This window comes from Elephas maximus, chromosome 3, assembly GCF_024166365.1.
Source record: "Elephas maximus indicus isolate mEleMax1 chromosome 3, mEleMax1 primary haplotype, whole genome shotgun sequence".
In the NCBI taxonomy this organism is placed as follows: domain Eukaryota; kingdom Metazoa; phylum Chordata; class Mammalia; order Proboscidea; family Elephantidae; genus Elephas; species Elephas maximus.
Genome location: NC_064821.1, coordinates 52522293 through 52549791, shown reverse-complemented (window position 1 = coordinate 52549791; position 27499 = coordinate 52522293). Strand labels below are relative to the sequence as shown.

General features: G+C 42.1%; 1 protein-coding gene across 1 annotated transcript; it reads right to left on the bottom strand.

Annotated features, from left to right (window-relative positions):
- Positions 1 to 10239: 10239 nt before the first annotated feature.
- On the bottom strand, positions 10240 to 16673 carry AADACL4 (arylacetamide deacetylase like 4). The gene is given in 3 exon segments (XM_049875508.1): positions 10240 to 10901; positions 10904 to 11645; positions 16656 to 16673. Coding segments are annotated over 3 exon segments (843 nt in total). The 3' UTR covers positions 10240 to 10818.
- Positions 16674 to 27499: the final 10826 nt, after the last annotated feature.

Here is a 27499-nt window from a genome sequence, read left to right as displayed (position 1 = left end):
GATTTGAACGGTCATCTATTCGGCTAGTGGCTAAGCTCTTATCCACTGTGCCACCTGGGCTGGTTTCAAAGGGCGGGGCCACAGCTTCCTAGGTTTCAAAGAGTCGGATCCTAGCCAATTCAGTATCAGAGTGTGGCGCTGCCGTTAAGGTGTGCCAGGTGGTTGGGTTCGTGACCCAAAGCTGAGGGGGTGGGGCTGCCATGCCCAAGGGACAGGAGATGGGGTCTGATAGGCCAACGGGTCGAGGGGGTGGGCCCGCTAGTCAGATGGACTAGGGAAATGAGTCTGCCTATAGCCAAGGGATCAGATTTGCCATCCTAGAAGGCCTTGAAGGTAGAGCTGAATTCCAGGGCCAAGGTGCCTTCACCCGTAATCTAGAGGGGGTGGCCAACACCCACAGTCCGTAGGGCAGGCCATTGACAAAATGGTCTCAGAGAAGAAAAGATTATTTTTTTTTTATTAACTTTTATTGAGCTTCAAGTGAACGTTTACAAATCAAGTCAGACTGTCACATATAAGTTTATATACACCTTACTCCGTACTCCCACTTGCTCTCCCCCTAATGAGTCAGCCCTTCCAGTTTCTCCTTTCGTGACAATTTTGCCAGCTTCTGACTCTCTCTAGCCTCCCATCCCCCCTCCAAACAGGAGATGCCAACACAGTCTCAAGTGTCCACCTGATATCATTATCTCACTCTTCATCAGCATCTCTCTCCTACCCACTGTCCAGTCCCTTCCATGTCTGATGAGTTGTCTTCGGGAATGGTTCCTGTCCTGGGCCAACAGAAGGTTTGGGGGCCATGACCGCCGGGATTCCTCTAGTCTCAGTCAGACCATTAAGTCTGGTCTTTTTGTGAGAATTTGGGGTCTGCATCCCACTGATCTCCTGCTCCCTCAGGGGTTCTCTGTTGTGCTCCCTGTCAGGGCAGTCATCGATTGTGGCCGGGCACCAACTAGTTCTTTGGGTCTCAGGATGATGTAGGTCTCTGGTTCATGTGGCCCTTTCTGTCTCTTGGGCTCTTAGTTATCATGTGACCTTGGTGTTCTTCATTCTCCTTTGATCCAGGTGCGTTGAGACCAATTGATGCATCTTAGATGGCTGTTTGTTAGCATTTAAGACCCCAGAGCCCACATTTCAAAGTGGGATGCAGAATGTTTTCATAATAGAATTATTTTGCCAATTGACTTAGAAGTCCCCTTAAACCATGGTCCCCAAACCCCCGCCCTTGCTCTGCTGACCTTTGAAGGAAAAGATTATTTTGAAGCCTCAAAAGCTAAATGTAATTTTGGGGGGGCTTTGGACTTGCTTGGTGCTCGTTATCTGCTATGTTCCTTCAATTTCTCCCATTTGTAACAGAAATGTCTACCTTGCGCCTGTTCTATCATTGAACTTCGGAAGCAGATAACCTGGAGTCTAGATTTCACAGGTTTACAAATGAAGAGGAATTTTGTCCCTGGATGTAATATGCCTAAAGTCTCACCCATATTTGATTTAGATGATTCAGAAGATGAGATTTTGAACTTGGAGTTGATTTAAACTTTTAGGATGATGTGATGGCGTAAATGTGTTTTGCATGTCCAAAGGACATGAATTTTGGTGGGCCAAAGGGTGGAATGTTGCAGATTGAATTGTGTCTGCCAAAAATGTATGTTGTAAATCCTAACCTCCATGCCTGTGGTTTAGGCCCATCTGTGAATGGGTTGTTTTTGTTATGTTAATGGGGCAGGGTTAGTGCAGGGTACGTCTTGATTCAATCTCTTTTGAGATATAAGAGATTTTAAACAAGCAAGTTAGGAAGCAGAGAAGAGGTAAGATAGATGCCAAGACACATGGAGATCTCCGAGGAACCAGGAAGCTGAAGCTGAAGATACAAGGACCTTCCTCCAGAGTTGACAGAGACGAAGCCTTCCCTTAGAGCTGGCACTCTGAATTCCGACATCTAGTCTCCTAAACTATGAAAACATAAATTTCTGTTTGTTATAGCCACCCATTTGTGGAATATCTGTTATAGCAGCACTAAATAACTAAGACACTATCCTTGAGACATAAGTCTAAATAATCTTCCTAATCTGTAACCTTGAAGAAAAAATGTGACATTTGGCTAATCAATAACCCTGGAGAAATGACATAACATACTAGTCTTTGAGTCTCATTGGCCCTTCTTGTGTGAGGCCAAGGTGAGAATTTCACACACAAACCCTGAATTTCTGCTCACTCACTGACAGAAGGCTGAAGCAAAGGGATTTTTCTCTAGTCTCTCATTCTCTCTGAAGACCGAGAACCTACTGAGACTCTGCCTGCCGCCACCAACCTCAGACCCTAGCTACAAGGGACCTTTGCCAAGTTCCAGCCATGGTTAAGCCTTGCATCCGAGACCTCTCATTAAAGGTAAAAGCCTGAATTTAAAGATTTGAATTCTAACTATTGAACTAACATTGTAGTTGTAATGGTTAATTCTGATTCTCTGATCCTAAATGAATGTTGTGAGGTCTTACTTGCAAGCCTTGCCATGACGTTACCTTCCAATAAACTAAATACGTTTATGCATGATAAACCTGAGTATCTTTCTATTAATTTTCTAAGATAAAATCCTGCACAACAAATTACACAGACTAAGACCTCAGGGAGTGGCAACTTATTGCACAGCTGCAATTCATTTATTTCATTTCCATAATGAACTTTCCAAGTGGGCATTATCGTCACCCTCTACTGTTTTTTCTGATGAGGAAACTGAGACTCACAGAGTTCAAGGTCATCCATCAGTAACAGGATTTGAACGCTACTGGTCTGCCTTACCCACAACAAATCCATATAGTTTCTTTCCACTATCCCAGGGTTTCTCAACCTTGGCACTACTGACATTTGATGCTGAAAAATTGTAGGGGCTGTCCTCTGTGCTGTAGGACCTTTGGCATCACTTCTGGCCTCTACCCACTAGTTGTCAGTAGCACCCACTCCCCAGTAATGACACCCAAAAATGTCCCCAGGCATTTCCAAATGTCCCTTGGGAGTGGGGGATCGCCCCTGGTTGAGAACCCCTGCACCACTCCATGGCACTTGTGACCCTACCACACAGGATGTGACTTTAACATGGATCCACATATCATATCTAACTAAGAACAAGGGCCCTCATTTTGCTTCTAGTTTGGTACAGAGAGGCAATTTAACATAATGAGGAACTGTGTAAGTTCCACAGCCAGCTTGCCTGGGCTCAAATCCTGGCTTTACACCTAAAGAACTGTTGACCTTGGGTGAACCACTTAGTCTGCCAATGGGGCTGATAGTATTACCAGACTCAGATGAAAGTCATCTTTTTGTTTATTTATTCAACAGAGACATAGGAATAAGCATCCACTGTGTGCCAAGTACTTTTCTAGGTATTATGAATACAGGGTGAGGTATGAATCAAGGAAAATTGAGATAAAATGTACGAAGATTATGACAGGCAAACTTTCCACTTGCCGCAAGACTTGCCTGGGGGATATTAAAACTGGGTGCTGTGTTTCATTGCAGCTGGTCCTAACCATCCAAAACTGATAAACAACCACGGACACTGAGCCACCGCAGTGTGCTGGACCCTCACCAACTAAGGCTTTCTCCTGAACAATGAGTAACAGGAAATGTTTTAGCCAACTATGTCTGGGTTTATGGACTCGTTCTGCCCTACGCAGGCATGACCACCAAGTGATGAAAATTCATCACTCTTATGCATCAGAAAACTACCCAATGAATTTTTTCACTGGTGACTATTCTCTTGCCTTGCCAGTAAACAAATTCGAGCCCACTTTGATGGTCACGGTACTAACCTTTGTCTTGCCGTTAACAAACCCTTAGCAAAGTGCCTGGCACATAGTAATCCAGCTGCCATTGAATCAACTCTGACTCATGTGTGTCAGAATAGAACTGTGTTCTATCAGGTTTTCGGTAGCTGATTTTTCAGAAGTAGATCACCAAGCCTTCCTTCCAAGGTACTGCTGGGTAGACTCAACCTCAACCTTCCAGGAAGCAACTAAGCGCGTTACCTATTTGCACCACCCAGGGACTCCAGCACACAGCAAATGCTCAATAAACATTAGCTATTACTCTTATCACTCTGTAGCTCTGTGCAAATGCTTTCCCTGGGCCCCCCTCTCATCTACTCTGGGCCTCTCATTCCCTTAGCAGGACATGGTAACTAAAAAGGAAAATTTACCCACTAGCTACGATAAGATGCAGTGCAGAAGATGAAGCTTCATCCAGTGGCTGATGGTAGGAGGAATTTCAGCAATGAGGAAATGCTCACTGAGAGCCTGCACACCCACTCCCAACCTAAGGATGCACAAAGAGACATGGAGGGCCTGCAGCAAGAAAAGCATGGTGTCCCTGTTCCTTGGAACTGAGAAGACAGTAAAACTCCCCGACTTGCCGGCTCAGTCACCTTCACATTGGCCACATGGCTCCAGGGCCTGGCTCTCCCCTATAAGCAGAGGCTTTGACAAATTCAAAATCTCCCTGGGTAAGTTATGGCATCAGATCCCAACCTGTCCGTGAAGGAGTGAAACCCAGGCACCTTGTCCTCAGGGGAGTGGTGTACTTAATCACACCACCCTGACGGACATCATCATCCTGGCTGAGACATCCCAAACCCTGGTCACATTCCTGAGTAATTGGGGAGCCTTGAAAATGTACATTCAGTGTGCCCTGTGGCTCTTCTCTCAGCTGTAACATCAGAGACAGAGGCTGGCCTGAGGGCTGAGGTCAGCCTGGGTAAGGAAGCACAACCTCTGGGTGATACGTAGTCACCCCTGCCTCGTTCTTACGTCTCTTGCCCCTACTTACTGCATGATCTTCTCAGGTTAAGGAATCAGTTTCATTATTACCCCTCTCAGACTTATATCCTCTGATTTGACAGCTCTTCCTCCAGAGATAGAAAAAGGGGACGGGAGGAGAGGTAAAAGTCACCTTTTCATTGATCTATTCAACAGAGACATGGAATAAGCGTCCACTCTGTACTAAGCACTTTTCTAGGCATTATGGATAGAGGATGAAGTACAAATCGAGGAAAATTTGGAGTCATCAAAAAGGAAATGGAACACTTGAAGATCAATATCTTAGGCATTGGTGAGCTGCAATGGACTTGTATTGGTCATTTTGACTTAGAATTGAGGATGTCACTTTGGATGACATGTTATCAAGAAAGACCAATGACTAGAAAAGGACATCATATTTGGTAAAATACAAGGTCAGTGAAAATGAGAGAAATATTCAATGTGATGGATTAACACATTAGTCCCAACAATGGGTTCAAAAATGCCAACGATCATGAGGGTGGTGCATGGTTGGGTAATGTTTCTTTCTGTTATATATAAGGTCGCCATGAGTCATAGCTGGCTTGACTACAACTGACAACAACAACATGGATACAGGAGTGGATGAAAAAACAAGATCACTGACCCGTGGGATTTGTAGGGGGTTGAAAAGTGTTTCCCAAGAGACATGGTTTTTGTCTTTTATTTCTATGTATTTACATGACGGATTACATTGTTTTTCTAATATTGAACCATCCCTGCATACCTGGTATGAATCCCACTTGGTCATGGTGAATTATTTTTTTGATGAGTTGTTGAATTCTATCAGCTAGAATTTTGTTGAGGATTTTTGCGTCTAAGTTCCTAAGGGATATTGGTCTCTACTAAAAACTAGGTTTCTTTTTTTGTGGTGTTTTATCCAGTTTTGGTATCGGGGTTATGCTGGCTTCATAGAATGAGTTTGGGAGTATTCTATCCTTTCCTATGCCCTGAAATACCTTTAGTGGTAGTGGTGTTAACTCTTCTCTGAAAGTTTGATGGAATTCTTCAGTGAAGCCGTCAGGGCCAGGGCTTTTTTTTGTTGTTGGGAGTTTTTTAATTACCTTTCAATTTCTTCTTTTGTTATAGGTTTATTTAGATGTTCTACCTCTGTTTGTGTTAGTTTAGGTAGGTAGTGTGTTTCTAGAAATTTGTCCATTTCCTCTAGGTTTTTCATAGTATTCTGTTATGATTTTTTTTAATATCAGTTGGGTCTGTTGTGATAGCACCCATCTCATTTCTTTTGGGTTATTTGCTTCTTCTCCTGTTTTTCTTTTGTCAGTTTGGTTAATGGTTTATTGATTTTGTTAATTTTTTCAAAGGACCAGCTTTTGGTCTTGTTAACTCTTTCAATTGTTTTTCTCTTCTTTATTTCATGTAATTCTGCTCTAATTTTGATTATTTGCTTTCTTCTGGTGCCTGAGGGCTCTTTTTGCTGCTCTCTTTCTATTTGAGTTGTTGGCTTAATGCTTTGATTTTGGCCCCTTCTTTTTGAATGTGTGCATCTAGTGCTATAAATTGACCCCTGAGCACTGCTTTTGCTATGTCCCAAAGGCTCTGGTAGGATGTGTTTTCATTCTCACTTGATTCTATGAATCTCTTTATTCTGTCCTTAATTTCTTCTATAACCCAATGGCTTTTGAGCAAGGCGTTGTTCAGTTCCCATGTGTCTGATTTTTTTTCCTTGCTTTTTCTGTTTTTGGTTTCTACTTTTATGGCTTTATGGTCAGAAAAGATGCTTTGTAATATTTCAATGTTTCAGATTCTGTTAAGGCTTGCTTTATGGCCTAATATGTGGTCTGTTCTGGAGAATGTTCCCTGTGCATTGGAAAAGAAAGTATACTTGGCTGCTGTTGGGTGGAGTGTTCTGTATATGTCTATGAGGTCAAGTTGGTTGATTGTGGCATTTAGATATTCTGCGTCTTTATTGAGCTTCTTTCTGGATGTACTATCCTTCACGGAAAGGTGTGTTGAAGTCTCCTACTATTATTGTGGAGCTGTCTATCTCACTTTTCAATGCTGTTAGAGTTTGTTTTATGTATTTTGGAGCCCTGTCATTGGGGGCATATATATTTCTTATGGTTATGTCCTCCTGGTGTATTGGCCCTTTAATCTTTATATAGTGTCCTTCCTTATCCTTTATGGTGGATTTTACTTTAAACTCTATTTTGTCAGAAATTAATATTGCCACTCCTGCTCTTTTTTGATTGTTGTTTGCTTGATATATTTTTTTCCATCGTCTGAGTTTTAGTTTGATTGTGCCTTTAAGTCTAAGGTGTGTCTCTTGTAGGCAGCACATAGATGGATCATGTGTTTTTATCCATTCTGTCACTCTCTGTCTCTTTATTGGTTCATTTAGTCCATTTACATTCTGTGTAATTATTGATAGCTATGAGTTTTGTGTGTGTGTGTGTGTGTGTGCTGTCATTTTGATGCCTTTTTTTGTGTGTTGCTGACAGTTTCTTTTTTCCACTTAATTTTCTGTGCTGAGTCATTTTTCTTCATATATTTTCTTTTCCTCTTTTTCATTGTTGTCGATTTTGTATTTGCTGAGTCTTTATGTTTTCCTTGTTTTTTATTTTGATGCACAGGATTGTTAGTTTCCTTTATGGTTACCTTACTGTTTACCCCTGTTTTTCTAAGTTTAAACCAGTCTTTTCTTTCTTTATATGGCCTTGACGTCCTCTCTAGATGAAAGAGCTATGACTACATTTTTCAGTCCCTCTTTTTTGTTTTAATGTTGTCGTCTTTTACATAATGTCATCTCTGTTTCCCTCTTTTGAATGTTTTAGCTTTGATTTACTTTTGCCACACCATAATCTTTATAATCATTGTTACTTCCTAATGGTCAGCTGTAGCAGTCACTTGGGCTCTGTAAAAATGGCATAAGGTGGTGTCTGACCTCCTTTAATTTCACAAGGGGGAAGGAGACTCAAGATCAACAGCCCAAGGCTGATTCCTATGAGGTGGAGGTCAGACATACCTCCTCTCTCCACCATCTTAATCAATTCTGACACCTACTATCCCTCTCACAGCACCCTCTACTTCTCTGTTGGGTTCAATAGTTCTTGCAGTGGCCACACAGAACTCACAGACAATACTCATGATTATGGGGTTTGTTAGGGAAGTAATAGGTTACAATTCAGCTTAAGGAATGCTCAGCATACAGTTCTTCCATCAGGACAACTCCATCCCAGCCCTGGTCTCAGGCCTTTTCCTGGCCCTGGGCCTCTGCCCCGCTCAGGCAAGTGTTACAAAGCTCTTTCAGCTCTACCAAAAAGTACCCAGAGGCAACCGACTCCACCAGTGAACCTCGGCCCAAAGGCACTCAGCTCTCTCACTCCATGGGCAGGGAAGCCCACCATACCACTTCCTGCCAACTCCTGCAATCATCTCTCTGCCACCGCTTCTCAAGCTCTCTCTGTCTCTCCGTCTCCTGGTTCCAGGAGCTTCTCAACACAGGAATCCTGGGCCCAAAGGACACTGTCTCTGTTTTGGCTGTTCTTCTTTGGTGGTGGTGGGATCCTCTCTCTCCTGCCTCTAGGATGGCTAATCTCAAGCCCAGCAGGCTGGCAAAACTGACCGATCCCCATCACAACGCAGGCTCCCAATGTGCGTGCCTCAGTTGACACGCCATCATAATCAACCACAGGTGAAAGCTCGATTAATTGCGATACCGCTGCGTGACACTGGCACTAACATCCTGTTTCCCATTTGCAAGGACCCCAGCATTGCATTCAGGCCCAAAGATATGACCACATCAACCCCACATTCCATCTTTACATTTCTACCTCTTGGAACCGTTCCACTTCTGGCACCAATTCTGTATCAGTCAGAGTACAACTAGGAGGCCAAAAACACACAGTAATTTGAACAAGAAAAGTTTAATATAAATAATTATTAGCTATAGCAGATGATTGGAGCAACAAGGGATTGGCTAGTAAGAAACAGAGAGTTCTAAAGAATATAAAAATCACATATATAAGGAAAAGCCACTACCTCTAGGATTGAGATCGAGATCTCATTGAAGAGAATATATCTTGGCTCACTGGAGAGCAGAAAGGGACCCAGCTCATCTATGCCGAGACTCCTGACCCACAGAAACTGTGAATAATAAAGGTATGTTGTTTAAGCCCCTAAGTTTGTAATAACGTTGTTACATAGCAATAGATGATTAATACACCCTCCCACCAAAGCTGCTTGTATATAACCCACAGATCATGATGTGTGTCCCTGCAACCCAGAAGCTGTATCTAAATTGCCTGTATGGCAGTGGCATCACTACAGTTGGTATCACCCAGTCTGCCAACTCATATTGTCATCCCCCATGAGTCTCCTCCCATACCAGACCATACAGGATCATTAGTAATGTTTTTTGTACTAATGCTACTCCTAAATTGTAATCCCCATGTATCACACTTTTTCCCCCTTTAATTACAACTTCATTTTCAAAAAAGTTATTGATATAGGTTCACAAATACTAACTACCACAATATCATAACTAAAACACCAGAAAATTTGACAAACTTAGTGACTATGAAAACACCAGCAACAATGAGAACAACGGTACCTGCTTGTAACACATGCAGATGAAACCACATGATTTGAAGCATCATGTAATTGGGTAATAATGACAGCTCTGAACGGAGTCTATTAGAAAGCTCAAAAAGTAAATTACCATGGTGTTTTAGCCTTGCAGGTATATTAATACATGTAAGCTGGGCTTACAAAAACTGTATTTTTTAAAAAATGATAAATTTTTGCTGAAATACTGCACGAAAATTTTATAGACAGTCATTTTGGTGTCACCTCCTGTAACAGTGTCAATCAGTGCGGTCTGCACGCCCCACACTCACCTTATGATGCCACTGTTGTATGTATACGTGCCGCCTTTGCAAGACCCAAGCCACTCCACCAAGCAGAGGTGCGGTTCTTGACACCCAAAGAGGCTTTGGTTGCATAGAAAGGAGAGACTCAAGCTTCAGCAGTTGGGTGGGACTAATCAACAGTGTGTCTCACTGCTATTACAGGTGTGTCTAGCAAACAGGGACCTCAATGCAAAAACTAATGTGGATTACCCTGTGCATGCAATACAAAGATTCCCTTCCCCTTCTCTGTGAGCAGTGAAACTGGCACTGGCTGAGCAAAGGCAAGATTATTTAGGAAAGAAGAAATAATATATATCTCACCAAAGAAAGAAGTTTCACACCTTACTCCTTTAGTGAATAAAACTCCAGTAGCCCAGAAGGTATCCAGAGATTCCCAAGACAGACCTGGCTCTGAGAACCTACCTCTTGGTAGCCAGCGATTAGCTTTTGGAATTCAGATTAAATACTTGAGTTTAGGCAAAGCTCACAGTCACCCAGAGGCTACTCTTTTCCCCCATTCCCTCCCTCCTACCTCTTCCCCTGTTTCCCTCTTTCCCATGATCTTATCTGAAAGCTTCCTTTAGTCCAGCCCAATGATGGCTGTATTTAGGTGAGAATTTCTTTGCAACAGCATTTCTCATATAGGCTGGAACCAACTAAGTTGACATTTGGCTCTTAACCTTTGACCCTAGGAACAATTATATGCCCCCTCCCTCAACAGGGGCCATGGCTCCAAACTAAGCTATAGCATTGTGAGTACAAATAACCATTGACGGTATGACCGGTTATGGGCATTTATTCTGCACAGACTTCATGTGTTAGGGGTTTGACAAATTTTTAAAGGCATTTGTTTCATCTCTTTAACCTGGTTGAGAATGTGAGAATGTGATAGAATGTTGTTAGGTCCAGAATTAGACACCGTGATTGCCGGAAGGAGCATCAAAAATATCTTGGATTTTCTTGAGTACAGAGCAAGGTCTTTCTTAGCTCTCTTCTTATCCTCTCCACTAGGGCCAGGCACTGACTGACACGGCATCTCCTTATTCAATAAAATCAAACTCACAAAGGACCCAGCTTATGCTAGAGTTCACACTTGTCACACCCAACTCAGGACACCAGGGTTACTATTGGATGCCCTTAATAAAACTGGCTAGAGCGTTCACAGTTTCCAGGGAGCATGGGAAAGAGAAAAGCTTCTTATCAAATAAGATCCATGAAAGCCATCCTCCACGTGGTAACATGTCACAGGGACCCCCTGGTCCTCCAGTCGTTTCTTGTAGGGCAAGATGTCATCCTGGAGAATGTCATGCTCACAGCTCAACAGGAAGGCCTCAGGAAGCTTAGTGATGGTCTCATCATCCGCTATTAAAGGTGAATATCTTACATCAAAAACAGGTTGGGTCTCCAGATAGGCAGTCTCATTAAAAGGGCTGGGAACCATCAGTCGGTAGGTGGTCTTCTTGAATCTCTTGGGTATGTGGTCGGGAGCGAGCCATTTCTGGAACTTCCTCCAGAATTCTGGGGGGATAAACTCATCCCTCAAGATGGCATCCCACCAGGAGAGATTAATAAGCAGAAAATTACACATACATGTCATCATGAACTTCCGGCTGAGGAGAGGGACGCTTTAGTACTGCTGAAAGGATGGCAGCTGCAAATCGATCCCCTAGAGAAATGGACAGATGAGGACCTGAGCTTGGGTTTGGGGAAGATCCCACCTGTCCACCAAGTTCTGGGAGACAGAAGCCATAATCCCCCCTCCGATGCTTTCTCCACAGATCAGAACTCTGGAGGGGTCTACCCCATAGGTTTTCAGTGTCTTCAGGAAGTGAATGGAGGCATTTAAGCAGTCTTGCACCATGGCAAGTGAATGATGGTCAGGACACAAGCGGTACCTGAGAAGGATGCAGGAAACGAAAGCATACCAATGTGGGCAGGTGTTGTTGGGAAGCTATTTTGACTGTGTCTTCAACTCTCCTTGGAAACTGCATCTGATTAAATTCTCCGAATAGTCCAGTGAAGGAGATCTTTTTATCGCCATTTTTTTTCATATGAGGAATTGAGGAGCCTGTCCTTCATCAGACAGGCAGGGATCCTTGGCTTCAAAACCTATGTTTTATCTGCTTCCCATGTATGTATAAACTGCATGCAAAATTATGCAACTTTAAAGCTATTTGCATTGGGAGTAAAACAACCAGCAATTATAGAAAAGGCCAATGAAGCTACTACCAGATCCACTGTTCATCAGTAGAGAAAGGGATGGAAAAAACCAAAGTTAAAGACAAGGGAAAGTTTCTTCTTTCAGAAGTTTTCAAACATCAAAAAGCTTCTTATCCAATGACGTCATAAAGTTGCCTTTTTTTACAGGGAAGGGAAGTAGGAGAAAAGGAAATAGGAGGTGTTCAGAAGGTAAAGGTGTACATAAGGCAAGCTAGGCAGTTAACAGGCACAGGTGGTCACCTCAAGCTATGGAAGATCCACATGCCAGTGGCTGATGAAAAGCGTCCCGAGGCAAATTTGGTCTAAATTGATATAACCAAAATGAAACAAACCCATGGACGTTGAGTCAATTCTGACTCATAGCGACCCTATAGGACAGAGTAGAACTGCCCCATAGAGTTTCCAAGGAGCAGCTGATGGATTCCAACTGCCAACCTTTTGCTTAGCAGCCATAGCTCACTGTAGACCCCCAAAATAGTTCTCCTACCAGGGGTTCAAGGGCAAGGAGAAGGAACTCTAAAACAGACTTAAAAAAAAAACATTAAAATGCAAGCTAACTAATGCTAGAATCAATATTGGGATAACGGAAAAGGTATAAGTTTTTGAAAAGGAACAGTTTGGCTAAACTGCTTGGGTTAGAGAGTTTGTTAAAAAAAACTATTGTGGTCTTAAATCTTTGAGGTTGTGGCTATATTGTTGCTTCTGATCCTACATTCTGGAAAATCTGGTGGTGTAGTGGTTAAGAGCTATGGCTGCTAACCAAAAGGTCAGCAGTTTGAATCCACCAGGCACTCCTTGAAAATTCTATGGGGCAGTTCTACTCTGTCCTATAGGGTGGCTATTAGTCAGGATTGACTTGACAGCAATGAAACGGGCTTTGGACATGTTATCCGGAGCAATCAGTCCCTAGAGAAGGACAGCATGCTTGGTAGAGGATTAGCATACAAGGGGAAGACCCTCAATGAAATGGATTGACACAATGGCTGCAATAACGGGCTCAAACATGTTGTTGTTGTTAGGTGCCGTCGAGTCGGTTCTGACTCTTAGCGATCCTATGCACAACAGAATGAAACACTGCCTGGTCCTGAACCATCCTTACAATCCTTGTTATGCTTGAGCTCATTGTTGAAGACACTGTGCCAATCCACCTCATTGAGGGACTTCTTTTCCACTGACCTGTACTCTGCCAAACATGATGTCCTTCTCCAGGGACTGATCCTTCCTGACAACAAGTCCAAAGTATGTAAGATGCAGTCTCGCCATCCTTGACTCTAAGGAGCATTCTGTTTGCACTTCTTCCAAGACAGATTTGTTAGTTCTTTTGGCAGTCTATGGTATATTCGATATTCTTCACCAACACAACAATTCAAAGGCATCAACTCTTCCTCAGTCTTCCTTATTCATTGTCCAGCTTTGGCATGCATGTGATGCGATTGAAACTACCATGGCTTGGGTCAGGTGCACCTTAGTCTTCAGGGTGACATCTTTGCTTTTCAACACTTTGATGAGGTCCTTTGCAGCAGATTTACCCAATGCAATGCGTCTTTTGATTTCTTGATTGCTGCTTCCATGGCTATTGATTGTGGATCCAAGTAAAATGAAATCCTTGACAACTTCAATCTTTTCTCCATTTATCATGAACAGTTGTGAGGATTTTTGTTTTCTTTATGTTGAGGTGCAATCCATACTGAAGGCTGTGGTCTTTGATCTTCATTAGGAAGTGCTTCAAGTCCTTTTCACTTTCAGCAAGCAAGGTTGTGTCATCTGCATAACAGAGATTGTTAATGAATCTTCCTCCAATCCTGATACCCTGTTTTTCTTCATATAGTCTAGCTTCTCACATTATTTGCTCAGTTTACAGACTGAATAGGTATGGCGAAAGAATACAACCCTGACGCACATCTTTCCTGACTTTAAACCAATCGGTATCCCCTTGTTCTGTCTGAACAACTGCCTCTTGATCTATGTAAAGGTTCCTAATGCACACAATTAAGTGTTCTGGAATTCCCATTCTTCGCAATGTTATCCATAGTTTGTTATGATCCACACCATCGAATGCCTTTGCATAGTCAATAAAACACAGGTAAAATTCCTTCTGGTATTCTCTGTTTTCAGCCAGGATCCATCTGACATCAGCAATGATATCCCTGGTTCCACGGCCTCTTCTGAAACCAGCCTGAACTTCTGGCAGTTCCCTGTCGATATACTGCTGCGCCGTTTTTGAATGATCTTCAGCAAAATTTTGATTGGGTGATATTAATGATATTGTTCTATAATTTCCACATTCATCCGGATCACCTTTCTTGGGAATAGGCATAAATATGGATCTCTTCCAGTCAGTTGGTCAGGAGGCAGTCTTCCATATTTCTTGGCATAGACAAGTGAGCACCTCCGGTGATGCATCTGTTTGTTGAAACATCTCAACTGATATTCCATCAATTCCTGGAGCCTTGTTTTTCACCAATGCCTTCAGGGCAGCTTGGACTTCTTCCTTCAGTACCATTGGTTCCTGGTCATATGCCACCTCTTGAAATGGTAGAATATTGACTAATTCTTTTTGGTATAATGACTCTGTGTATTCCTTCCATCTTCTTTTGATGCTTCCTGCATCATTTAATATTTTCCCCCATGTAATCCACTATTGCAACTCGAGGCTTGAATTTTTCTTCAGTTTTTTCAGCTTGAGAAACACCAAGCATGTTTCTTCCCTTTTGGTTTTCTATCTCCAGCTCTTTGCACATGTCATTATCATACTTTACTTTGTCTTCTTGAGCCACTGTTTGAAATCTTCTGTTCAGCTCTTTTACTTCATTATTTCTTCTTTTGCTTTAGCTGCTCGACCCTCGAGGGCACGTTTCAGAGTCTCTCTGACATCCATCTTGGTCTTTTCTTTCTTTCCTGCCTTTTCAGTGACCTCTTGCTTTCTTCATGGATGATGTCCTTGATGTCATTCCACAACTCTTCTGGTCTTCAGTCACTAGTGTTCAATGCATCAAATCTATTCTTGAGATGGTCTCTAAATTCAGGTGGGATATACTCAAGGTCATATTTTGGCTCTCATGAACTTGCTCTCATTTTCTTCAGTTTCAGCTTGAACTTGCATATGAGCAATTGATGGTCTGCTCCACAGTCGGCCCCTGGCCTTGTTCTGATGATATTGAGCTTTTCCATCGTCTCTTTCCACAGATGTAGTCAATTTGATTTCTGTGTGTTCCACTCGGCGAGGTCCATGTGTATAGTCACCATTTACGTTGGTGAAAGAAGGTATTTGCAATGAAGAAGTCATTGGTCTTGCAAAATTCTATCATTCGATCTCCGGCATTGTTTCTATCACCCAGGCCATATTTTCCAACTACTGATCCTTCTTCTTTGTTTCCAACTTTTGCATTCCAATCGCCAGTAATTATCAGTGCATCTTGGTTGCATGCCGATCAATTTCAGACTGCAGTAGCTGATAAAAGTCTTCTATTTCTTCATCTTTGACCCTAGTGGTTGGTGCGTAAATTTGAATAATAGTCGTATTAACTGGTGTTCCTTGTAGGCGTGTGGATATTATCCTATCACTGACAGCCCTGTACTTCAGGATAGATCTTGAAACATTCTTTTTGACTATGAATGCAACACGATTCCTCTTCAAACTGTCATTCCCAGCATAGTAGACTATTATGATTGTCTGATTCAAAATGGCCAATACCAGTCCATTTCACCTCTCTCATTTTTTTTTTAATGCCTAGGATATCGATGTTTATGCGTTCCATTTCATTTTTGACAATTTCCAATTTTCCTAGATTCATACTTCGTACATTCCAGGTCCCGATTATTAATGGATGTTTGCAGCTGTTTCTTCTTATTTTGAGTTTTGCCACATCAGCAAATGAATGTCCGAAAGCTTTACTCCATCCACGTCATTAAGGTCAACTCTGCTTTGAGGAGGCAGCTCTTCCCCAGTCATCTTTTGAGTGCCTTCCAACCTGGGGGGCTCATCTTCCAGCACTATATCAGACAATGTTCCGCTGCTATTCATAAGGTTATCACAGGCTAATGCTTTTCAGAAGTAGACTGCCCGGTCCTTCTTCCTAGTCCGTCTTAGTCTGGGAGCTCAGCTGAAACCTGTCCTCTGTGGGTGACCCTGCTGGTATCCGAATACTGGTGGCATAGCTTCCAACATCACAGCAACACGCAAGCCCCCACAGTACGACAAACTGACAGGCACATGAGGGGCTCAAACATAGCAATGATTATAAGGATGGCTCAGTACCGGGCAGTGTTTCCTTCTGTTGTACATAGGGTCGCTATGAGTCAGAATCAATTTGACAGCACCTAACAAAAACAACATGTAATATTCAATATACAATGGTTTCTTCACCCATTCCCCTGTTGATGGGTGGTATTTTGGTTGTTTCCAGATTTCTCCTATTTTCAGCAGCACTGTACCTGTGTCCAGGGGTGCAGGTGCAAGTGTCCCTCCCAGGGCTTGGAGCATCTCCCTCTGTTCTACAGATAATTCATTACTCACCCTCCACCTTCTCCACCCCTGCAAAATCCACCGATCCTCTTACAGGGACTCACCCAACTGACAACACCACAGAGTCTGTCTCCTGGGCCATAAAACACCACAGGCTGTGCTAAGAATCCGCAAGACAAAACTGTTCATGGCAGCAGTGGCAGATAAGGAGCCTGTAGCGAAGACCTCTCCCCTTGGGGCATGGCACCCCTGTCGCAGCCCCTGGGAAGAGCCAACCCACAGTTTCAGCACCATGCTGGTGTGTGGTGTGACAGTCACCCTTTGTTCTTATTCTTGCCTCCTCTGAACTGACTGCCAGCCAGCTGTGCCTGGACAAAGTCTAAGAGCTGGGACAAGTTAGACACCTGACATCTGCCTTTGATCTCCTGAATGCTGGACCTAAATGTGCCTTGGGGTTCCCCTTCCGCAATTTTTTTCTTCTTTGCAGTGAAGGAAACTGAGGACCAGGAAGGCTTGTTGACTGAACAAAACAGAGCCAAAACTAGGGAAGTAGTCATACTTCTCTGGAATATTAAAAATAATTATATATATATATATATATATACAGATCCCAGTTGGTTCAAAGGGTTAATGGGCTTAGCTGGTAAGTGAAAGGTTGGTGGTTCGAGTCCACCTACAGGAGCCTCAAAAGAAAGACCTGGTGATCTGCTTCCAAAATCGGCCATTGAAAACCTTATGGAGCACAGTACTACTCGGAAACACATGGGGTCAGCACGAGTCAGGAGTCGAGGTTCACTCAGCAGCAATTGGTTGTTTGTGTGTTTGTGTGTGTGTGTATGTGCCTGTGTGTGTGTGTGTGTGTACCTCTGGTGGCACAACAGTTAGGAACTCAGCTGCTAACTGAAAAGTGGGCAGTTCAAACCTACCTGGCCATTCTGGGGGAGAAAGAACCCTGTAACCTGCTCCAGTAAACATTACAGCCTAGAGAACTGGGGAGTTCTACTCTGTCACATGGGGCCACTATGGGTCAAAATCAACTCCACAGCACACAACATATACCAGAAAAAAAACATTGACAGGGCATTAATTTGACTCATGGCAAGCACGTGTATCAGAGTAAAACTGCACTCCATGGGGTTTTCAAGACTGTGATCTTTGGGAAGAAGATCGTCAGTCCTTTCTTCTGAGGCATCTCTGGGTGGGTTTGAACCGCCAACCTTTCAGTTAGTAGTTAAGAACTTAACCGTTTGTTTCACTCAGGGGCTCCTATAGATAGAGACAGAGAAAGGTAGATATACAGATATATAAAAGATACATATATATGTAGATACTTACATTATATGTCAACACAGACACGTATATATACACATATAAATGTTATTAAGAAATAAATAGTGCTTGTATGGAATTCTTCTATTAGTCAAGTGGTAAATACTTTCTCAGAAGGCAGGTCCATTTAATCATCCTGGCACATTTCCAGACACAGAATCTGTGCCAAATAAATACATCTCTAGCTCAGTAGTTCTCAACTTTGGCCGTACGTAGAAGCACTAGGGAGTTTTCCTAAGGACTGATGCCCAGGCTGGACTCAACCAGGTACATCAGAATCTCTGGGGTGGAGGCATGAGCAGTAGGGTTTTCTAACACCCTCCAGGCGAGTCCAATGTTCAGGCAAGGTTGTGAGCAACTGGCCTAAGGAGCAGAGCTGGCAGTGGACCTCTGCTTCACTAACGCTGTTTGAGGGAGATGACAACAGGCCAGAAAAGGAGGTGGGCCACTTGAAGGGTTTAGGTGGGTTGGAGGGAAGGTTCTACACCAGTAGGTCTCAGCCCTGACTGCCCATTAGAACCATCTGGGAGGTTTTTAAAAATACTGATGTCTGTGCCCCACCCCCTGGTGGCACTGTGGTTAAGCTCTCAGCTGCTAATGAAAGGTCAAAGACTGGAACCCACCAGCCCTCTGGGGGAGAAAGATGTAAAGATTACAGCCTTGGGAGCCCGATGGGGTAGTTCTACTCTGTCCCATATGGTCAGTTTGAGTTGGAATCCATTTGAAGGCAATGGGCTTAGTGGGTTGGGCCCCATCCCCAGAGACTTAAAGATTTACAGCCTCAAAAACTCTTAACGCAGTTCTACTCTGTTTTATAGGGTCACTATGAGTTGGAATTAACTCAACGGCAAAGGATTTGGTTATGGGCCCCACCAAAAAGCCTTGGTGGGGCAGTGGTTAAGCGCTCCACTGCCAACTGCTAACTTACATAGGACCTGGGTAATTTAAGGATTATTTTAAAGCACAGCCAAGGTGGAGGCCGCTCACTGCTAGACATGATTGGGCCCCACATACTTTTCCGACAGCATCGCCCCCTCTGACACACTGACATTCTTTCTTCCTTCAAGCACAAGTCACTCTAATTCAGGGCATTGCTCAGATTGAACAGGGCTAGGACTAGGATAAGGCAAGTGAGGCTCTCACCTTGGACACGAAATATAAAGGGGTACCAAAATATTCAGTGTTCAAGATAAGTAATATTTTAACACAATATTTTTAAAAATCAAAATGAATACAAACAAAAAAAGCCATGATTACCAAAATCTCAAAATCTTAAATAAAGATAAGATTCTACTTTGTACTTCCACAACATACCTGGCCCTGTCAGATCCTGCCTTTATATAAATTTTGATATTTTGTTCATCGTGCATTTTTTTTTGCATTAATGTTAATTTTTTAATTATTGCATTAAATATGATTTATCTTAATTACTGAGTTTTTGACACCGCTTTAAACTTGGAACCCAAGACAAATGCCTCACTTGCCTCACCCTCCTCCTGGCCCTGACTTAGAATGCTCTTCCCCGGCTTCTATACAGCTGGCTTCTCACCTGTGGGGTCTGAGCTTGAATTTTACCTTCTTGGAGGAGCTTTCTCTTATTGCAAGAACTGAAAAAGCAATCTATTCCATCATCCTGTGTTATCAGTATCAGAAATTACCCTACTTATTTGTTTTCCCATCCATCGTTCAGCTCCCTCATCTGGCTTTCAGATCCATGGGGCAGGGACTGTGTCATCCTTGTTCCCACTGTGTCCCCAGGACTTGGCAGAGGGTCTAACACAAAGTAGGTGCTCGGTCAATATTTCCTGAATGATCCCTGGTTTTTTACCTTTGGAAATGGCATTATCTCTCAATGGAGGAAGCATAACAGTTCCAGGCAGCTGACGGGGTGCTCACAAGTACCTCTGAAAGGGGCAGTGATCTTGGACAAGGATGGATCCCATACACCAAAACAAAACCAAATTCATTGCTTGTCAAGTCAATTCCTACTCATAGTGACCCTGTAGGGCAGAGTAGAACTGCCCCATAGGGTTTCCAAGGCTGTAATCTTTATGGAAGCAGACTACCACATCATCCTCCCGCAGATCAGCTGTTGGGTTCAAACCATCAACCTTTCAGTTAGCAGTGGAGCTTTTAACCACTGCACCACCAAGGCTACTTACCCAAAACCAAACCAAATTCACTGCCATCTAGCCGATTCCAACCCATAGTGAACCTATAGGACAGAGTAGAACTGCCCCATAGAGTTTCCAAGGAGCGCCTGGCAGATTTGAACTGCCAAACTCTTTGTCAAGGCTATTTGGGGGGCCCATAGCCAAACCCTTTGCTGTTCCATTGATTCTGACTCATAGTGACCCTATAGAACAAAGGAGAACTCCCTTAAGAGTTTCCAAGGCTGTAAATCTTTGAGAAAACAGGCTGCCACATCTTTCTCCCACAGAGCAGCTGATGGGTGGGAGATATTCGCAGTGAACTTTTGAAAGCACAAAAAATTCGGTTATGGAATGACCATTGTTATTTCCACCACCAGGTGGCAGTATACCTGAATCTCTGGAAAGTTACAAAAAGGGAGAAACCCACTATTTATGTTGGCAAATTTCCCAACATGTGTCCATCCACCCATCCATGCATACACACATACATACACCCATTCAGTCTTTCATAAGCCCATTCTTTCATTCTATCATTTACCCACCCACCCACTCATTTATTCATCCATTCATCTATCCACCATCACCCATTCATCCATCCATTTATTCATAAGGTCACTCTTGCATCCAATTGTTTATCCATCTATCTATTAATTCATCCATCCATCCACCCCATTCATTCATTTATAATCCCAGTCATTCATCCAATCATTTTCCCATCCATTTATTCACGTATTCACTCATTCTTTCAAAAAGTAAAAACAGGAAAGACAGCACACAATACAGGGGAGGTCGGCACAATTGGACTAAACCAAAAGCAAAGAAGTTTCCTGAATAAACTGAATGCTTCAAAGGCCAGTGTAGCAGGGGCAGGGGTCTGGGGACCATGGTTTCAGGGGACATCTAAGTCAATAAAAAAAAAATAGACATAATAAAATCTATTAAGAAAACATTCTGCATCCCAATTTGAAGAGTGGCATCTGGGGTCTTAAATGCTAGCAAGCAGCCATCTAAGATGCATCAACTGGTCTCAACCCACCTGGATCAAAGGAGAATGAAGAACACCAAGGACACAAGGTGATTACAGGCCCAAGAGACAGAAAGGGCCACATGAACCAGAGACTACATCATCCTGAGACCAGAAGAACTAGATGGTCCTGGCTACAACCTATGACTGCCCTGACAGGGAACACAACAGAGAACCCCTGAGGGAGCAGGAGAGCAGTGGGATGCAGACCCCAAATTCTCATAAGACCAGACTTAATGGTCTGACTGAGACTAGAAGGACCCTGGTGGTCATGGCCCCCAGACCTTCTGTCGTCCCAGGTCAGGAATCATTCCTGAAGCCAACTCTTCAGACATGGATTGGACTGGACAATGGGTTGGAGAGGTACGCTGGTGAGGACTGAGCTTCTTGGATCAGGTGGACACTTGAGACTATGTTGACATCTCCTGTCTGGAGGGGAGATAAGAGGGCAGAGGGGGTTAGAAGCTGGCAAAATGGACACGAACAGAGAGAGTGGAGGGAGAGAGCAGGCTGTCTTATTAGGGGGAGAGTAATTGGGAGTGTGTAGCAAGGTGTATATGGGTTTTGTGTGAGAGACTGCCTTGATTTGTAAACTTTCGCTTAAAGCACAATAAAAATTATTTAAAAAAAAGTAAAAACAAAAAAATGGCAGAGTAGTCAGATGCTTCCTGTGGTCCCTCTTACAACAAAGACTCAAAAAAACAAGTGAATCAATTATATCTAGGAGCCCTGAATATCAAAGGCAAAGCTGAGGAATTGTGACAGGGGGAGGGAGAGATGGTTCAGAAGCAGCAAGAAGCTGACAGGCCTGACCTGGCAGGAACCGGCACCCTGCAGGCTGGACTGGGTGGAGTGAGCGGAAAGGCAAGCAGTGGTGCTAGGGACTCCTTTTCCACAACAGTCGTGGTGGAGAGTCTACTCAAACCTCCAGAACCAGTGAAAAGCAGTGCTCAATCAGCAAAAGATAATTATATGTGTCTAAACTACCACACAGATCAAAAAACACCCTTTTGGGAAAAACCTCTCTCCCCATTTACCTGCCCACTCCCCACTCTGAACAAGGTCATGGGCTGGCTTCAGAGATTGCCACAACCCCTGGGCCAGAAGTAGGACCCGTCACTTGCTCTGAACCATTCTCCTGGCCTTGGAGAGGGAACAAATTAACAAAGAAGAAGAAATAATCTGCCAAGTCCCCTAAGCCAAGAACTCAGAGCAGGCACAGCTCCTTTTCCTAAGTACAGGCATAAGGGGTCTATGGAATTTGAATGGATTTCACCCCTGCATAGACGTGTGTGGGCCCATTTCAACAGCGTAGGCCCTCATTAGCACAGTACAATAGGGTATGTACCTAAAGCCTAACTTCAGTTATACCAGCTATATGGTGAGTGGTGCCTCATGATACTTGACACTGCTGAGTGGTGCCTCATGATATCTGACACTGCTCTGCCTATTAAGCAGGGTCCTCACCTACCCGCATCAGGGGCCTGAGCACTGGTGGCTCCACCCATGTTACCTAGCCACTCACGACAGAAGTCCAAGAATAAGTGGTGCCTCCCAGTCATTACAGCCAACAGCATTGGGAGCCCATGGTCTGTCAGCAAAACCCACCCACCTATGTGCACTAGGGAACAGGGACACGCTTTCCTCCCAGACACTCAGGGGAAGCTGTCAGTCCCCTGCCTTGCTCAGCATGTGACGCCTACTACAGCCAGATACCTGTGCCTACACCAATCACCCCAACCATCTAAGACTGTGGTAAGAGCCTGCACCACACACTCAATGACCGACTACCTGGACACCTGAGCTGAATCTGTATAAGAAAATGAAACAGGCTCCTGGGCTCACATACCTAGTAACAGATCTAACCACCTGATGGCAGGACATGAGAGCTTCAAAGGCATCAATAATCAAACTAGCTCACACAAGCAGCCTGTTTGGGGACATCAAAACAAAACAAAACAAGAAACTAGGACAAGGAAGCAAACATAATATAAATAAATATAATAACTTATCGATGGCTCGGAGACAACAGTCAATACCAAATCACACAAAGAGGCAGACCATAATTTCTTCAGCAAGTTCCCAAAACAAAGAATCAAGAAAGCATCTGGAGGACGAGAACTTACTGGAATTGCTACAGGTAGAATACAAAAGATTAATACACAGAAATCTTCAAGAGATCAGGAAGAGCAGGCAAAATGCAGAACAAGCCAAGGAACACACAGACAAAGCAATAGAGGAACTTAAGAAGATTACAGAAGACCCTAGTGACAAATTTAACAGGCTGCAAGAATTCATAGAGAGACAGCAAACACAAATCCAAGGATTAGCAATAAAATTTCAGAATTAGGCAATTCAGTAGAAAGTCATAGCAGCAGAATTGAGGCAAAAGAAGTCAGAATTAGTGAGATTGAAGATAAATCCCTTGAAACCAATTTATTTGAGGAAAAATTAATTTTAAAAAATGAAGAAACCCTAAGAATTATAATATAATATAATGGGACTCTATCAAGAGGAATAACCTAAGAATGATTGGAGTACTAGAACAGGGAGGGATAATACAGAAAGAATTGTTGAAGATTTGCTGGCAGAAAACTTCCCTGATATCATAAAAGATGAGAAGATACCTATCCAAGATGCTCATCAAACTCCACACAAGGTAGATCCCAAAAGAAAGTCACAAAGACATATTATAATCAAACTTGCCAAAACCAAAGATAAGAGAAGCTAGGGATAAACGTCACCTACAAAGGAGAGTCAATAAGAATAAGCTCATTCTACTTGGCAGAAACCATGCAGGCATGAAGGCAATGGGATGATTTATATAAACTTCTGAAGGAAAAAAAAAAAACTGCCAACCAAAATTATATACCCAGCAAAACTGTCTCTCAAATATGAAGGCAAAATTACGACATTTCCAGATAAACAGAAGTCTAGGGAATTTGCAAAAACCAAACCAAAACTACAAGAAATACTAAAGGGAGTTCTCTGGTTAGAAAATCAATAACATCAGATATCAACCCAAGACTAGAACACAAGACAGAGCAACCAGATATCAACCCAGATAGGGAAATTATAAAAATAAATCAAGATAAAAAAAAAGATCAAAACAGAAACAGCAATGTCATTATGTAAAAGATGACAACATTAAATCATTAAAGAGGTACTAAAAAATGTAGTCATAGAACTTTCATATGGAGAGGAACTCAAGGCAATACAAAGAAATAAAAGATTGGTTTAAACTTAGAAAAAATAGGTGTCAATATTAAGGTAACCACAAAGGAAACTAATAATCCTACACATCAAAATAAAAAAACAACAAAAAAAGACTCAGCAAATACAAAATCAACAACAACAAAAAAGATGAAAAGAAAATACATAAAGAAAATTCAGCACAGAAAATTAAGTGGAAAAAACTGTCAACAACACACACACAAGAAGACATCAAAACGACAGCACTAAACTCATACTTATCAATAATTTTGCTGAATGCAAATAGACTAAATGTACCAATAAAGAGACAGAGAGTGGCATAATGGATTAAAAAAACACAATCCATCTATATGTTGCCTACAAGAGACAATCTTAGACTTAAAGGTACAAACAAACTAAAACTCAAAGGATAGAAAAAAACATATAAAGCAAACAACGATCAAAAAAGAGCAGGAGTGGCTATATTAATTTCTGACAAAATAGACTTTATAATCCACCACAAAGGATCAGGAAGGATGCTATATAATGATTAAAGGGTCAATATGCCAGGAGGACATAACCATAATAAATATTTATGCACCCAATGACAGGACTCCAAAATACATAAAACAAACTCTAACAGCATGAAAAGAGAGATAGATAGCTCCACAATAATAGTAGGAGACTTCAACACACCACTTGCAGTGAAGGCCAGAACATCCAGAAAAAAGTTCAATAAAGGCACAGAAGATCTCAATGCCACAATCAACCAACTTGACCTCATAGGCATATACAGAACACTCCACCCAATAGCGGCCAAGTATACTTTCTTTTCCAACTCACATGGAACATTCTCCAGAATAGACCACATATTAGGCCATAAAGCAAGCCTTAACAGAATCTGAAACATTGAAATATTACAAAGCATCTTTTCTGACCATAAAGCCATAGAAGTAGAATTCAGTAACAGAAAAAAGCAAGGAAAAATCAAACATATGGAAACTGAACAATACCTTGCTCAAAAACTACTAGGTTATAGAAGAAATTAAGGATGGAATATAGAAATTCACAAAATCAAATGAGAATGAAAACACTTCCTACCAGAACCTTTGGGACACAGCAAAAGCAGTGCTCAGAGGTCAATTTATAGCACTACATGCATGCATCCAAAAAGAAGAAATGGCCAAAATCAAAGAATTATCCCTACAGCTCAAACAAATAGAAATAGAGCAGCAAAAGGAGCCCTTGAGCACCAGAAGAAACCAAATAACAAAAATTAGAGCAGAATTAAATGAAATAGAGAATAGGAAAACAATTGAAAGAGTTAACAAGAGCAAAAGCTGGTTCTTTGAAAAGATCAACAAAATTGATAAACCATTGGCCAAACTGATAAAAGAAAAACAGAAGAGGAAGCAAATAACCTGAAAGAAATGAGATGGGTGATATCACAACAGACCCAGCTGAAACTGAAGGAATCACATCAGATTACTATGAAAAACTGTACTGTAACAAATTAGAGAAAATGGACAGATTTCTAGAAACATACCACCTACCTAAACTAACACAGAGGTATAACAACTAAATAAACCCATAACAAAAGAAGAGATTGAAAAGGTAATTTTAAAACTCCCAACAAAAAAAAGCCCTGGCCCTGACAGCTTCACTGGAGAATTCTACAAAACTTTCAGAGAAGAGTTAACATCACTACTGCTAAAGGTATTTCAGAGCATAGAAAAGGACGGAATACTCCCAAACTCATTTATGAAGCCAGCACGACCCTGATACCAAAACCAGGTAAGGACACCACAAAAAAAGAAAATTACAGACCTACATCCCTCATGAACTCAGATGTAAAAATCCTCAACAAAGTTCTAGCCAATAGAATTCAACAACATATTAAAAAAATAATTCACAATGACCAAGTGGGCTTCATACCAGGTATGCAGGGATGGTTCAACATTAAAAAACAATCAATGTATTCCATTACATAAATAAAACAAAAGAACCACATGATCTTACCAATTGACACAGAAAAGGCATTTGACAAAGCCTTTCATGATAAACACCCATTCATGATAAAAACTCTCAGCAAAATAGGAATAAAAGGGAAATTTGTCAACATAATAAAGGGTATTTATACAAAGCCAACAGCCAACATTATTCTAAATGAAGGGAATTTGAAAGCATTGCCCTTGAGAATGGGAACCAGACAAGGATGCCCTTTATCACCACTCTTATTCAACATCATGCTGGAGGTCCTCGCCAGAGCAATTAGGCTAGAAAAAGAAATAAAGGGCATCCAAATTGGTAAGTAAGAAGTAAAAGTATTTCTATTTCTAGATGATATGATCCTATACACAGAAAACCCCAAAGAATCCACAAGAAAACTACTGGAACTAATAGAAGATTTCAGCAAATCTCAGGATACAAGATAAACATACAAAAATTCAGTTGGGTTCCTCTACACCAAAAAAGAGAGCTTTGAAGAATAAATCATCAAAACAATACCATTTAAAATAGCGGGAATAGGAGGCGGGGCCAAGATGGCGGACTAGGTGGACGCTACCGCGGATCCCTCTTGCAACAAAGACTCGGAAAAACAAGTGAATCAATCACATACATAACAATCTACGAACCCTGAACAACAAACACAGATTTAGAGACGGAGAACGAACAAATACGGGGAGGCAGCGATTGTTTTCAGAGCCTAGAGCCAGCGTACCAGTCAGCAGATTTTCTGGAAAAACTAGTTTCCCAGTGATGGCTCGGAGACAGCAGTCCATATCAAACCACATAAAGAAACAGACCATGACACCTTCTCCAACCCCCCAAACAAAAGAACCAAAATCTTTCCCAAATGAAGATACAATCCTGGAATTATCAGATACAGAATATAAAAAACTAATTTACAGAATGCTTCAAGACATCACAAACAAAATAAGGCAAACTGCAGAAAAAGCCAAGGAACACACCGATAAAACTGTTGAAGAACTCAAAAAGATTATTCAAGAAAATAGTGGAAAAATTAATAAGTTGCAAGAATCCATAGAGAGACAGCATGTAGAAATCCAAAAGATTAACAATAAAATTGCAGAATTAGACAACGCAATAGGAAGTCAGAGGAGCAGACTCGAGCAATTAGAATGCAGACTGGGACATCTGGAGGACCAGGGAATCAACACCAACATAGCTGAAAAAAAATCAGATAAAAGAATTAAAAAAAATGAAGAAACCCTAAGAATCATGTGGGACTCTATCAAGAAGGATAACTTGCGGGTGATTGGAGTCCCAGAACAGGGAGAGGGGACAGAAAACACAGAGAAAATAGTTGAAGAACTCCTGACACAAAACTTCCCTGACATCATGAAAGACGAAAGGATATCTATCCAAGATGCTCATCGAACCCCATTTAAGATTGATCC